The sequence below is a fragment of the Agrilus planipennis genome, unplaced genomic scaffold, assembly GCF_000699045.2.
Source record: "Agrilus planipennis isolate EAB-ADULT unplaced genomic scaffold, Apla_2.0 scaffold42, whole genome shotgun sequence".
Classification (NCBI taxonomy): Eukaryota; Metazoa; Arthropoda; class Insecta; order Coleoptera; family Buprestidae; genus Agrilus; species Agrilus planipennis.
Genome location: NW_020438888.1, coordinates 251,862 through 266,416, shown reverse-complemented (window position 1 = coordinate 266,416; position 14,555 = coordinate 251,862). Strand labels below are relative to the sequence as shown.

The following is a 14,555-nucleotide window of genomic DNA, read 5'->3' as shown; positions in this document are numbered from 1 at the left end:
CCTTTGATCCTTCAGCAGCAGCTGTTGTTGGCCAAAACGATTTGACCATTCTCACTGTTCATACCACAGAAACAGAAAAACTGGTGTTGCTCAGAAAAACCGTTTCCCCAAAATCATCCCCCGTAGTGGTAAAAGTGTCCAGCGATACCGATTCCTTCGGATGGCTGATTGAACTGCAGGAAGCGGTAAAGAGTGACAAAGCTGTGATTGTTTATGCCGAAAATGAACCCTTAAGTGGAGTAATAGGATTGGTGAACTGTATAAGAAGGGAGCCGGGTGGCGAGAATGTGAGATGCGTTTTCATTGCTGACGACGCGCCAAAGTTTGACATCAACAGCCAATTGTACAGGAACCAGTTAAAGAAAAATTTAGCTGTAAACATCCACAAAGACGGTAAGTGGGGAACTTATAGGCATTTGCTCTTGGAAGAGAACGTCCTTGTCGAGGCCGATCATTCCTACGTGAACACACTTGTAAGGGGTGATTTATCTAGTCTAAGATGGATTGAAGGATCTATAAAAGTTGATAAAGTTAACAACCCAGAAAAAATACCCATACAGGTAATGCTAATAACATTCCCAAAATCGAATGGAGCTGATTATGAGTTCATTTTATTATTTTCTTTTTTAGGTTTACTATTCACCCTTAAATTTCAGAGATATTATGGTAGCATCAGGAAGATTGACGTTGGACGCTGTAGAAAAAGATCGCTTGCAACATGATTTCGTGCAAGGTTTTGAATATTCTGGAAGAAACTTGAAGTAAGTATCTACAGTTGCACTAGCGTGAATTTTTATAAACCACCCTGATGCATTTTTTAAAATTCCTAGGGGAGAAAGAGTCATGGGTTTTGCCAGAGGAATAGCAACGTGTGTTTTAGCAATGCCCTATTTTTCGTGGCATGTTCCTGACGACTGGACAATGGAAGAAGCCGCCACAATACCAGTAGTTTACAGCACCGCACTCTACTCATTGTTCACGGTACGTACTTGGACATTTGCCAAATTGTGTTAAATTAGATGACCATGATACGTAAATTTCCGCATTTTAGATCGGAAAATTGAATCGGGGCGAAAGCATTTTGATCCACGCTGGCAGCGGGGGAGTGGGACTGGCAGCCATTTACATTGCTCTTTACTATGGCTGTGACATTTACACCACCGTTGGTACCAAAGAGAAGAGGGAATATTTGTTAAAGACATTCCCCCAATTGAAAGGTACATCATCATCATCATAGGGTCGTCAGTCCTAAAACTGGTTGGACTCGCACCTCCACTCTTTCCTATCCTGAGCTAATATTCGCATTTTCCCAAAACCAGAACAACCCACATCCTTGCAACTATTTGCCAATAGTAATCTAATCTAGGTATTCCCCTATCCCTCTTAACTCCTGTTTCTGCCTCTAAGAGATCTCTGACTAAACCTTCATGCCTAAAAAGGTGTCCTACCAACCTATCTCGCCTATTTCTTATTGACTTCCATAGAGTCCTCTGTTCTCCTATTCTTTCCAATACCTCTTCATTTCTAACCGTCTCTATCCAAGGTATCCACATCATTCGCCTGTAACACCACATCTCGAACGTTTCTAACCTTTTCTTTTCCGCCACGCCCACCGTCCATGTTTAGCACCCGTACAATGCCGCGCTCCAAACATACACCTTTAAAAACCCTTTTAGAATTTCTAAATTAACCGTTCGCCAGCATAGAAGTGACTTCTTTTTATTGAAGGCAGCTCGACCCTGCGCTGTCCTCTACTTTATATCCCTACTACTCCTTCCATCCTGACTTATCTGACTTCCTAGATACCTAAAATCAGCCACTTCTTCTAATTCTTCGTCTCCTATCTTTACATTCGCTCTTTCCCTACTTTTTCTTCCCTTGCATACCAGTAATTTCGTCCTTTTGACTTTATTATATTTTTTCCAGAGTCTCATATCGGAAACTCCCGAGATGTGACCTTCGAGCAAATGATCCTTCGGGAAACACACGGCCGAGGCGTCGATATCGTCTTGAACTCATTGGCAGAAGAAAAACTTTTAGCTTCTTTGCGTTGTCTTGCTCCAGGCGGAAGATTTTTGGAAATTGGCAAATTCGATTTGTCAAACAACAACCCAGTTCCCCTGTTATCCCTTTCCGAGAACCGAAGTTATCATGGTGTTTTATTGGACAGCTTGTTTAATGCTGAACCCGAAATGCTCCATAACATCTGGACTTTAGTGAACGATCACGTAAAGAACGGATGCATAAAACCGTTGCATACCAAAATATTTGCCGAAGACGAAGTCGAACAGGCGTTCAGGTTTATGGCGTCGGGAAAACACATTGGTAAAGTATTAATAAAAATCAGGGACGAAGAACCCGAAAAAATTGTTAAGCCCGTCATCAAGAAGCAGTTGGCTGTGCCAAAATATTACTGTGATTCCGAGTACTCCTACGTTATTCTGGGGGGTCTGGGGGGATTCGGATTGGAACTAGCTGACTGGTTAGTGGTTAGAGGAGCCCGAAAGGTGGTCCTAACATCAAGGACTGGATTGAGAACAGGTTACCAGGCAATGAGAATAAGGTACCCACATATAATGATATACTTTGATTATTTCCATATGTGAACAAAATAATTCGAAGTGGTCTGTATTCTGTCGAAACTGCCAAGCGCGGATACCGATTTCGATCTTTTTGGATCTCATCAGCGCGTCGCAGGCAGCTCCGACAGGTTGGTCTGTGTTCTGTCGGAGCTGCCTGCGACGCGCTGATGAGATCCAAAAAGATCGAAATCGCGATCCGCGCCTGGCAGTTTCAACAGAATACAGACCACTTCGAATTATTTTGTTCGATTATGGTAACGTGCCCATCACGTTGAGGTGAGCTACGCCGGGATTCGTTTCAGCAAGTAGATATCCATATTTTTAAATGGACCTTGCTGGAGCATACGTAATCCTAAAATGTAGCATCGTACTACAGATGGCGCTCACCACGCCATTTGTGGTATTTTCTATTTCCATATGTGTTTTAAAAACTTAGGGTTTGGCGATCTTACGGCGTCAAAGTACAAATATCAACTGCGGATGTTACAACAGAAGAAGGATGCACACAATTAATGAATGAAGCCAACGAGTTAGGACCAGTTCAAGCGATTTTTAATTTGGCAGTTATCCTTAAGGATGCTTTATTAGAAAACCAAACGGTCGACACCTACAGGACTTCCTTTGGTCCCAAAGCAAACGCGACAATACATTTAGACAAAGTTACAAGGAAACTGTGTCCTGTCCTCAGGTAAATCAGTCTTGGGTGGACACAGTTGTCTCTAATTTCAAGTCACTCCTTTTTTACAGGGATTTCGTAATATTTTCCTCGGTTTCCTGTGGTCGCGGAAACGCTGGTCAAACGAACTACGGAATGGCCAATTCCATAATGGAAAGAATTTGCGAAAAAAGGAAGAACGAGGGGTTACCTGCATTGGCAGTAGAATGGGGTGCAATTGGGGAGGTACGTTTTCAATTTTCTTTTAACGAAAAGTACGGCGTTATCAGAAGTATTTCTTAGGTTGGATTAGTGGCGGATATGCAAGAGGAACAAACCGAACTGGAAATTGGTGGAACATTACAACAACGAGTGTGCTCGTGCCTGGAAGTTCTAGACATATTCCTTCGACAAAACGAGCCCATCGTTGCAAGCATGGTGGTGGCCGAAAAGAAAAGTGGTGCTGGAGGAGCGGATAACGTTGTGGATGCCGTTCTAAATATCCTAGGTAGATACATTTAACTATTGCACCCAAACAATTTGAATGCGATCAATTTCTTGCACGCAGGTCTCAGAGACTTGAAGCAAATCAGTTTGCACTCGACACTAGCTGAACTGGGAATGGACTCTATGATGGCGGTGGAAATCAAACAAACATTGGAACGTGAATTCGAAGTGTTCTTGACGGCCCAAGACATAAGAAGCATGACTTTCTCAAGGTAAGTGATGATACGATTCATTATCGTTATCTTGTCAAGTTCTAAGACTGGTTGTAGACGTACCTCCACTCTTTCCTATCCTGAGCTAATCTGCGCATTTCCCCAAAACTACAACAGCCCAAATGCTTAACTATTTGCGAACAGTAATCTAATCTAGGTCTACCTCTACCCCTCCTAACTCCCGTTTCTGTCTCTGACTAGACCTTCATGCCTGAGAAGGTGTCCTACTAGCCTATCTCGCCTATTTCTTACTGACTTCCATAAATCTTCTGTTCTCCTACTCTAATACCTCTTCATTTCTAACCTTCTTTATCCACGGTATCCTCATCATTCGTCTGTAACACCACATTTCGAACGCTTCTAATCTTTTCTTTTCCGCCGCGCCCGATGATATGATTACAAGAAATTATTTCGGAAACAATTATTATTGATTGCCTTGTCTTAACAGACTTCAGGAGATCGCCCAGGAGAAGGAACAAATCAAAGAGGATGGTAGAAAAGAAGCGCCAAAAGACGTTGACGATCTTCCTGAGCCTATTTTGATGCTACTGCGTAACATGGGCGACGAAAAATTGGCTGACCATCCGCTCCTGAGATTGACCAGTCTGGTATCGGAAGAAACACCAACACCAAAAGTATTCCTTATGCCTGGACTTGAAGGAATGAGCCCAGTAATGGAACCACTCGCCGTAAATCTGAATGTACACGCTTTCTGCCTCCAATTCCGCTATGGTAAATCTAACGATCAAATCCATGAGATTGCCAAAGACCTATTTCCGGTAAGATATATAAATCCTTCTCAATAGGGTCTCATTTTTTTTTTAATTCATAAACACTTTTACAGCATGTCCAGGGAAATCTGCCTAAAAATTCTCCATTCACGCTGATCGCCTATTCGTTTGGATCTATGGTTGCGATGGAATTGGCAGGACTGTTAGAAAAAGAGGGAAGAATCGGGAAGATAATAATGATCGATGGATCTCCTGATCTACTGCTCGCCATGGCCAAACAACAACTCAACACCGACTCCGAGGCGGAATTCGAAACCAGTTTGCTGTGTGCCATCATGTCCTTCTATATGCCCATAGAAACCATCGTGAAATTAAAGGTAATGCTAAAAAAAATGGTAAATCCTTATCCATTTTTACTTTTGTGTACGACTCCAACCTTCAGTCCGGTCCTGGATCTCTCTTTTTGTTTGTTTGATGTAACAAACTGCTTTCGACTTTTATCATAAAAACCGAGAACCACTCAATCTATTTTAGTGCGGGTATTGACGTTTCGACATGACCAACATCAAGCTTGATAGCATATAATTATGTTTGCGAAACAAAATTTTTTTGGTTCATGACTTAAAAAGAACCATTCAACATATTTTTGCGCTGTTTTTAGTGTTTTAAAGAGCAATCTGGGAGACATTGAAAGAATATAATCAAAATCAGGGGCGGACTTGCACTTGGCATCGTAACTGAATGTGACCTTGTGATAGGGAAGTTTAAAACAATTTTTTTCAGGGTCCAGTATTTGCTTGCAACAATTTCGAAGAAAGAATGAAATTAGTGATCGACAACTCGCCAAGTAACGCGCCCCATTCCGAAGAGTACCTAAGGGCGGTGGGCCAAGGGGTATGCAGAAGACTTCAAGCCGTTGTAACGTACAAACCGAAGTTTTATTCGAAAATAAAGTCGACGGTGATACTATTCAGACCGACCAGATCTAGTGTTTCAAACATCGCTAACGATTATGGGTTAAATGATCTGTGCGAGAAGGAGGTTGAGATTAGATTTTTCGAAGGGAACCATTTGACGATTTTGGAAAATCAAGAGGTCGCAAACACCATCAACGATCTGATAAACCCTGATGTATCTTCGGTCACCAACAAAGAAACACTTTTAAGTGAAAAGTCATCGCAAAATGCCAAACAAGTCACTGCTAGTTAAACCGCAAAGGAAACAATAAGTTTTGTTGTTAGAAAAATGTACGCTATACACAAAAAAAATAATAATTTGTTTTTGTACATAAGTATTTAATAAATCGCAGTTATGGAAATGTTTTTCGTTTATAAAAAAATTGGAATCAATACAGATACATCCGCCCTATAGTGCACATTTTAAAATATGAAACCATTGTTTTTAAAACAGTTGATGGCGTAACGTTGGTAGGTACAACTAAATTAAAATTTAACGACATTAACACGAAGAATATTCAAAATAGCATCCGCCTTATAGTCCGTTATTCCACGTCTAAATTTTTTACGTAAATATTAAATTGCTCTTTCATCGTAGGACCTTATCATTTTATTAAAATCTCACCGCAAATTTGAAAATGCTTTTATTGTAGGTTACAGGGAAGATGAAGACAATAATAAAAAAAACACTTGAAATCACATTTATTTCAGTTTCGATTTTTAACAAGAAAAACACATTTATATTTTACAACACTTAGAGATCTAAATATGCAATTTATTATTCATGTACCAACCTAATAAGTAGTAAGATTATTTATTCATTTAAAACAATCTACTTACTAAGTTTCTGGATTTTTCTTTTGTAATGTGGAATGTCATTGATAGAGAGCATTTGTTTTAAAAAATAAAAAATTGCTGTAGGTAAAGTATATAAAAATCAGATCAGATTTTGTTTATTGGAATGTCAATTGTTTATTCGAATGTTTCCGTTTTGTTTTACTCTTGATATAATTTAAAACATCTGCCAGGTTTGTTTTTGAATATGCTTAAGAAAGGCAGTGATTCTTTTTTACCATAAAAAAAATAGTTAAACACTATTTTCGTTAAAAAAAAAAAGAAAAACTGATGCGACTTATTTTTAAAGGCACAGGTATATGTATATATTTGTTTTATCTTTTACTAAAAATAGCGCAACATTAATATTAAATAACTCTATTAAACTGGACTTTATTGCTTAAAATTACTGTTTATGTCTTTATGTGTAAATCGCTTGGTGCGATAAAATTTTCCGGGCAAACAGTAAACGCAATAAAATTGTTAAAATCAACAAAGAAAATTAGAAAATTTTGGGAGAAATCAAACCTGTTAACATGTTAAATGAATTACCATCGGGTTGGACATTGACGATTTTACCACTTTCAGTTCTAACTTTCAGAAAACCATAATCGTCAATACCAATAATGGTGGCATTAGTTGTTTCATTTTCAGTATTCGAAATTGTGACATTCATCCCACTGAAATAATCTTATTTAAATAATTTTCCATTTATTATTAACCTTTTACGTACCTATGCAGCCAATACTGATAATAGAGATCGTAAAAGTAATCCAAATCTCCTTTCTGAATAATATTCAGATTCTTTTCTAATTCATTGAATACATACGCGAAATACCTTTCGTATTCTATTAAAGGTATTTTTTTGTTATTAGCCTCATTGTATTTCTTAATAACATCGTTTATGCAAGTAGTAGGCTCGGAGTTGCTCAAATTCAATCCAACTCCTAAAATTCGACAAAAAAAAACAATGGGGAAATTTGCTGCGAGTAGGATAGGAAGCAGAAACAATTCAAAAGGAAAAACAAAAGAAGAAAACAAGGAAGTTGACGGAGAAACAAAAGTTATCTACCTATATTAATAATTGCCAAATCTGATTGGATCACAGAAGAAACAATTGCTCCACCAATCTTTACTTGTTTGTAGACGTAAATATCATTTGGCCATTTCATCCCTACATCCAAATCCTTAAAGAATTAGAAAATCAAAAAAAAAAAATACATTCTTATTTGACGGCCATTATACCTTGCACCCAGGTAAATTTTTTATTGCAGAAACAACTGAAACCATCACCAAATGTTGGACTAAAGGCAAATATTTGCCTAGGGGTGAATCCAGCTGTATGTGAAGTTGTAAAGAGAACATTGTACAACCAATTGGACTTAACCACGTGTTACCTGCTCTACCTGCGGTGAATTATTTTTTAGGGTCTTAAATATGGTACCTACTTTTCGTGAGTAGACTTACCGGTGGCCTTAGTCTGTTGTCTAGGGATGACGACTAAACCATGCGTTAATGTTTTTGATAACAAATGTTGCGACGACGTTAAAATATCGCTATAAATTACCAATCGACCGATTTCTTCTGTATTTAAGGTCTACATAAAAAAAAAAAACAAACTTGTTCAAGGAGGGGGTGAAACGGGGGGAAGATAATGTTACGCACCTCGAAATATTGTACCGTGGAAAAATTAGAAGGGCATGATAAAACGTAAACAGGGATTTTTGTCGAAGTACAAGTGGCACTTTCTTCATCTTTTCCGTAAAACCTGACGGTGATCTGTTCGTTTTCCAAAACGTTGTCTTTGATTGATGTGCACTCGTTTAAAAATTTTTGTTTCGACTATAAAAACAAAAGCACGCAAGAAACAATTTTTGACGATCGATAAAACAAAACAACCACAACTTACGTTGTGTCTCCCAAGAAAATATCCAGGGGTGTATTTCACATTTTTATCCTCGTTGTCACAGTCAATTTCCAAATGATGAGACAAAATGTGCTTCAATATTTCTAATCTGGCTTTATCACTACCCTTAAGGGCGGCATATTTACTTTCGTCGCCCTCGTATTCGGCAGGATCTATTTCCAAATGAACCTCAAATGTTTAATTCATTATTAGTACAGGTCCGGTCTTAATTTCAAGTTAAATTACTAACTTGTGAAAAAATTGCCCTTCCCGACGTATTTTTGACCGAGGCTAACAACAAACTGGGCGTCTGCCACGTCTCTTCGGTCCCGAGGACCTGAATTTGCAATAGATATTTTTTTCCGTTGTGCTGTATCTCAACGCTGGACGGCGTCCTGGGGGCAACCGGACTTGAACCCCTCGATCCGTTGCTAACAACGTTATTAGGTTGAATAAACTCGTTCATTATTAAATACAATGGACAATGTGATTTTTATTGTGAAATAAGCAGAAGGATATAAATAAAAACTGTTTCGCAAATCGTCAATTCAAACGATAACCTACTCAGTCCCAATAAAGTAGATAGAAAAAAAAAACAGAAGAAAACTCAATAACATTGTCAGTAAATAATAATTGAGCATCTTTAAATGTCAAAAGCGACAAATGAATGAACAGTGTGTAACAAATTCGTAAAGACATTCGCTTAAAAAATGTTGAATTACGGAAACAAAAAACGTCTCGATTGTGTCGTCATCGCGTATGCGCACATCGAATGTCTTTACAAATTCACGGATACCTTTGACTGCTCTGATCGGAATCTTTGGAAAATTGTTTTTTCGCTGGGGATGCTTGGTAACAAAACACGTGATGCATCATCTGAACCTGTTTCCAATTTCCGTACGAAAACCTGACCAATTCGTGCTCTCTGACCTACATGGGCATTTTAAATTAAACAAGTGTGAACATTACGATGAATTAAATACCTCCGCTGTGGAAAAGCATTGCAAAACACTGTACAAAAGATCGCTGCACATGCAAAAAACATGACCACCTGTTAACAGGTAATGGAGCATTTGCGAGGTCAGATTGGCAGGGACACTGCCACAAACTACCAAAAGACTTGTCGATTCTGACCATACCGAGTGGTCGGTACAATTTGCTGGAAAATCGTACAGGGTGTATCTAAAAAGGTACCCTTTATTGTTTCACCTGTTTCTAAAGCGAACTGTTCTTACTTGTTATTGTTCAGTAGCGATTGTAGAACACTTTTGATGTTGCTTTTTGTTGTGCCAGAGTCGGCAAAGACGAGGACATTCGGAGGTTTCGAAACATTGCTTCTCGGCGTTGCTTTGACATCATTAACTTTGATTTCGATTTTTTCAGATTTGTTTGCTTCTAGTACACCGGGAATGTCTTTTTCTTCAAAAGACGGTTCTCTTTTTAATTTTTTCTCCTCGCCATTTCTTAAATTCTGTTTGCGATGTTCATCTTCCTGTACCGTTTTTTCACCGTTTGGAACAACTGAAGCAGACGTTTGTCCTTTTGCAGACAAGTTGTTCTCCTTTGTTTGATGTTGATCTTCATGTGTTTTTGTGTCTCTCTTATGTTTATGCGGACTTGTTTTGACTTCTTCTTCAACTGGTTGTCTACTGGTTGTGACGTGCTTAGATTCTTTATGTTTTTCGTCTTTTTTGTGGTCGCTGTGCTTCTTCCTGTGCTCTTTTTTGTCATCTTTCGCTCTATCCCTATGCTCGCCGCCAGATTTCGATCTTTTACTCGAAACGTTCGAAACGTCGAGTTTGTTTTTTTCCCTTTTTGACTTTTCTTCTTCGTGTTTGGCGCAACTGGCCAACTTTCTGTGGTGCTCTTTTTTAATCGGTTTCACTTCCGAAACCGGGACTTTCTTCAACTCTTCGGGTTTATTTGTCGTTTCTATGGTTATCCTGGGGTGTTCCAAGTACCTGAAACCGAAACCTAACCTAACTGTCTAAAGTAATTAGAACAACGACTCATACTTTGGCGGTTCGGTGATACTATTGACCTTATGGTAAATGCCCCTGATGTCATCTACGAATTTTTTCCAATGGGACGGGGCTAACGAATACCTAAGTCTGTTCTCCAACGTGTATTTTTTATCGTATTTGATTTTTATAGGACTACCAACTACATCGACGGCTAAAACAAAAACCGTTAGCCTAACTGCGAACCCTTACGAAATGATTTTATATTACTTTCTATTTTTAGAAGTTCTAATGCGTGATTCATGTCGATTGAATGGTCGCAATATGAAAATGCGAATTTGGTTAGATTTTCTAAGTCGGTTTTTAATACCATTTCGAAATTTTCATTCACCCTCCATGCAATGGGTTCTCCGAAATTCTCAATCTAAAAGGCCCTTGAATTACCTGCCGTTACCTTAACTGTTCAAAATACACAGGGTGTAACAGAAATAAGTGCCGAACTTGCAGGAGGTTCCACCGTTTTCGAGAAAAACGTAGTTAAAGATACAAATAAATTCAATTCCGACCCTGGTAAAGAAATACGCCACGCTACGCTGCATAAAATTTTCTTTCTTTTGCGTTCGTACATTTACGTTTATTTTTATCTTAGACGGTCGATAATAGCTACTGGGTTTTTATCGCACTACGCTATTCGGTAGACACCTATGTTACCAATTCACGCACAGGACCGGCTTCGTGTTGTAAATTAATGTGATTTTCTTAAAAAATTTTTTGCTGAACTCCCTTCATAGCTCAACACTTATCTCTTTTACACCCTCTATGTATACATAAGGTGCTTTATTACGGGTAAATAAGAGAAAAATGTCATTACGGTGAAACTATTGAATACTACCCTCATATCTCACCTCTACAGTTGCGCTTTGATGTGGAGTGTAACTGTCCAAGTTCGTTTGAACCAACACGTACATTTTGGGAGATTTCGAGAAAAACTTATTGATTTTCATAAAGATCGGGAAGTATTTGTTATCTTTTGGAATAGCTGCCCATTGGGCTAGGTCTAAGACTTGCTAAAAATTCAAGAAGAATAGTACAGAATTTTACTTTATAATGATGCAAGAAAAGGGAAATGCCAGGGGGTTGATCAGGAAAATTGACTCGTTATATACATATAATAATTCGAACCAAATATGTTAGATGAAGTAGTGGTTGTTACTGTACCAACGAAAAATGGAAGGGGGGGGGATGAAAGCGTGATGATGCTTTTATGAAAATTTATTACCTTTGGTACGATGGTACAGGCTAACCTGTCGCCTTTTTGAACCAAAAGATTCTCAAGACACCTTCTCCTCTTTCTGTCCAAAAAATTCGAATTATTACAAACCAGCAGTGCGTTGTGACTATTAAGGGTACCACTTAGTTTGTTTTTCAAAACCCCCAACTTCCACCATTGCAGCGCGGTTGCGTACATATAGAACAGGGTGAATATCATCGTCTTGTTATTTCATTTGATTTCTTTCTCTTTTTATTTCTCGGTAGATTTATTTTTATTTATTCGCCATTATCATTAGTTACATTCTAAAATAAATAATGTACATGCAGGTAAAGCAGATTAATTTAAAATTAGCCCTACGCATACTTTTTTCTGAATTGTGTACCTATCTATTAAATTATTGAATTTGTATCATAAAGACGATAAACAATTGACAATTATAATAACTGAACATCGCTATAAGCTTGCTAGATCACTTAACTGGTGAACCCTCAAAGGAAAACGCACACAATGGATAGTTTTCCATCTCATTCTTAAATTAATAAAATTCAAATCAAATAATAATAAATAAAATTGAAATCTTTTCGTAATATACAAGGTGATTTTCTGATTTGTATATAAAAGTTTGTAATATACAGGGTGGTTTGAGTAGTCTCTTACACTTCGGCCAAAAATTTTGAAAATACTTTCTCTTTTCAAAATAAGTAATTTCCTAACTTCATATAAACGCAAAGTTTGATGATAGTAAAAAAAAATACGAATACGTCCCTGTATTGGCTCTCCGTTGACCAACAACACATTAAAAGGCCATAAAGGCTATTTATTACCATGTCAACAGCCACAAGCCACTATCTACGATAAGTGACAAGAAAAACAACTGAACGTTATCAAAAGCTATATATATATTAATACATAATATAAATAGTAAAAGGGACGACATCATATGTTTATTAAAAATTATTTTTCACAAAGTGAAAGTTATTTCTGAAGAGGCTACGTGATTTTCTTCACAACATTCAACTATTTGTTAGATCTGTTATTTCATTTATCCATTAAAACTATCGAGACGGTTGTTAGACTGGCAAAATTTAGTAAACAATTAACAAGATGGGTGTTTTAAATAACAATGTCCAACACAATTTTGTTAAAAACGAAGTGGGGGTCTGTTCTGTGAACAATCTCATTCGATTGGCCGTAGTTTTGATAGACAGTTGAGTGTAAGACAATTGAACAAGACAACAATCGCGACTTACCGACCGTAAGAATAAACAAGAGAGTGACTTCTCATTCACGTGTTTTAATAATTAATAGTGTGGTCATTTTTTTATTGTTTCTTTCGATTGACTTTGTTTTGGACTGTTTTTTTGACAGTTTTAAACCAGAAAAAAAAGCGTTTTTATGTTTTCAAAGGCAACAACCATAATTTGCAGTTGCAATTTTGACAAGAGTTTGTGCTACAAGAAGACCATGCTGGAAAAATTTACGAGCGAAATCAAACGAACGAAGAGAGACATAAACTGTAATGGTATTAAGAAGCCAAAAACAGTCGGTAAGCAAAAAAAATATCACCTCCTAATACACCCTAGTATGCCACCATTACATTTCGACTTCTATTGTGAGCACATTTGATAACAAAAACAAAATTATCTTTTAAAAGATCATATTTGGAGTTGATGCACCAAGAATTTTCAAAAATTTTAAATCGATAATGTTGGAAGTCAAAATAATTAACAATCCATTATAATTAGGGTTCCTTACGTCCTTATTTTATTGAGAACCCTCAAGGCCGTATTTTTTAGACCAATACCATTCAACGAAAAAAACTTTAGTTACGCAGGATCCTAAGATGATAACACCCACGATTGCCTATAAATAGAGATATAAAAGAACAACTGATGCATGTAGTAACGTTATTCAATCGTTTTATTATTTTTTTGTTTACGTAAAACGAAATTGATACATATCTACGTGGGCATAAAATGAAAATGAAGTTTTATTTTCTGTTCTTGCACAAATTTGGGGATTACGATAATGAATCCATTATCTACAAACTTACAGATGACAGTTCAACTTCAAAAGTATCACAGTTACCAGAATTACAATAATAAACATTTATAAAAGAAATAACCATTAATTACTGTAATTAGCCCCTTATCAACGCATAATTAGCAATAAAAAAATAAATATATCTTATCAAAAGCCGTTGGGGTCTTCATTTTCGTCTAATGAGGTCTCAAAAAAACGTTAATTGTGCCGATAGCAGAAAAATGCACTTGGCAAAATGATATTTTAATTTTGGTACCTAAACCTTCGACGGCGCCAGAATGATTAAGAATTATTTAATAAATAATATAATCAAAAATAATAATAGACAACCAAATCTAAACAAATTTGGTGGTATTTTCAATAATTTTTTAATCCACACCAATATTAAAAGTGTTATGATTACTTCATGCTATTGGAATGCACGTATGCATAGATACAGATATGCAACAATCATTCACCTGAATATGGACATTTAAACCCGCGCATTTCTTTGCAATTGTTTCGACAAAATAGGCGATTTTTGATTAAAGATACTTATCAAAAGAAAACATCCCAAATATCGAGAATAGGTCTAAACAGTCTTCCCATCTATTATTTAAACGTTTTGATTATTGTTAGTAGTTAACTCAAGAATATTATAACTAACAGCTATCCCAGTTATATCGATCTTGTCCACAAGGAAGAAATGTTTCTTCGTTGTTTTCCTTTTGCAATATCTTTTAAACCACTTATAATAGAGTCGGGAAAATTTTACAAAACGTAGTCTTCAAAACGATCAATTCTTTTTTTTTTTTTTCATTTTCCGTATGTTCATCAGTCGAATTTTCGTGTAGGTATATTATTTTTATGAAATTTAAAATTTAAAATATTATACTATTTAACCTTCTTCCCCTAG

At 37.0% G+C, this 14,555-nt stretch overlaps 3 protein-coding genes across 4 annotated transcripts in view; 2 read left to right on the top strand and 1 right to left on the bottom strand.

Moving 5' to 3' along the window:
* The window catches only part of LOC108744885 (fatty acid synthase-like), a 19,302-nt gene extending 13,297 nt beyond the window's left edge, over window positions 1-6,005 (top strand). The window contains exons 18-28 of the mRNA XM_018480843.2: window positions 631-761; window positions 831-981; window positions 1,052-1,217; window positions 1,927-2,563; window positions 3,019-3,270; window positions 3,330-3,483; window positions 3,541-3,745; window positions 3,806-3,956; window positions 4,405-4,735; window positions 4,801-5,064; window positions 5,471-6,005. Of these exons, the coding sequence (XP_018336345.1) occupies window positions 631-761; window positions 831-981; window positions 1,052-1,217; window positions 1,927-2,563; window positions 3,019-3,270; window positions 3,330-3,483; window positions 3,541-3,745; window positions 3,806-3,956; window positions 4,405-4,735; window positions 4,801-5,064; window positions 5,471-5,896 (2,868 nt within the window). The 3' untranslated portion in view covers window positions 5,897-6,005. The remainder of the gene's footprint in view (window positions 1-630; window positions 762-830; window positions 982-1,051; window positions 1,218-1,926; window positions 2,564-3,018; window positions 3,271-3,329; window positions 3,484-3,540; window positions 3,746-3,805; window positions 3,957-4,404; window positions 4,736-4,800; window positions 5,065-5,470) is intronic.
* A 325-nt stretch (window positions 6,006-6,330) lies between these two features.
* LOC108744963 (biotin--protein ligase) overlaps window positions 6,331-14,555 on the bottom strand; it is a 15,732-nt gene continuing 7,507 nt past the window's right edge. For both annotated transcript variants that reach the window (XM_025981719.1, XM_025981720.1), the window contains exons 2-16: window positions 11,624-11,919; window positions 11,250-11,411; window positions 10,615-10,768; window positions 10,399-10,558; window positions 9,619-10,344; window positions 9,367-9,565; window positions 9,180-9,313; window positions 8,634-8,814; window positions 8,387-8,572; window positions 8,143-8,319; window positions 7,945-8,074; window positions 7,723-7,883; window positions 7,550-7,664; window positions 7,211-7,424; window positions 6,331-7,157 (exon numbers count right to left, since the gene is read on the bottom strand). In XM_025981719.1, the coding sequence (XP_025837504.1) occupies window positions 6,980-7,157; window positions 7,211-7,424; window positions 7,550-7,664; window positions 7,723-7,883; window positions 7,945-8,074; window positions 8,143-8,319; window positions 8,387-8,572; window positions 8,634-8,814; window positions 9,180-9,313; window positions 9,367-9,565; window positions 9,619-10,344; window positions 10,399-10,558; window positions 10,615-10,768; window positions 11,250-11,411; window positions 11,624-11,833 (3,087 nt within the window). In that variant the 5' untranslated portion in view covers window positions 11,834-11,919 and the 3' untranslated portion in view covers window positions 6,331-6,979. The remainder of the gene's footprint in view (window positions 7,158-7,210; window positions 7,425-7,549; window positions 7,665-7,722; window positions 7,884-7,944; window positions 8,075-8,142; window positions 8,320-8,386; window positions 8,573-8,633; window positions 8,815-9,179; window positions 9,314-9,366; window positions 9,566-9,618; window positions 10,345-10,398; window positions 10,559-10,614; window positions 10,769-11,249; window positions 11,412-11,623; window positions 11,920-14,555) is intronic.
* LOC112906792 (microtubule-associated proteins 1A/1B light chain 3C-like) overlaps window positions 12,558-14,555 on the top strand; it is a 7,240-nt gene continuing 5,242 nt past the window's right edge. The window contains exon 1 of the mRNA XM_025981721.1: window positions 12,558-13,163. Coding sequence (XP_025837506.1) covers window positions 13,013-13,163 — 151 coding nt within the window. The 5' untranslated portion in view covers window positions 12,558-13,012. The remainder of the gene's footprint in view (window positions 13,164-14,555) is intronic.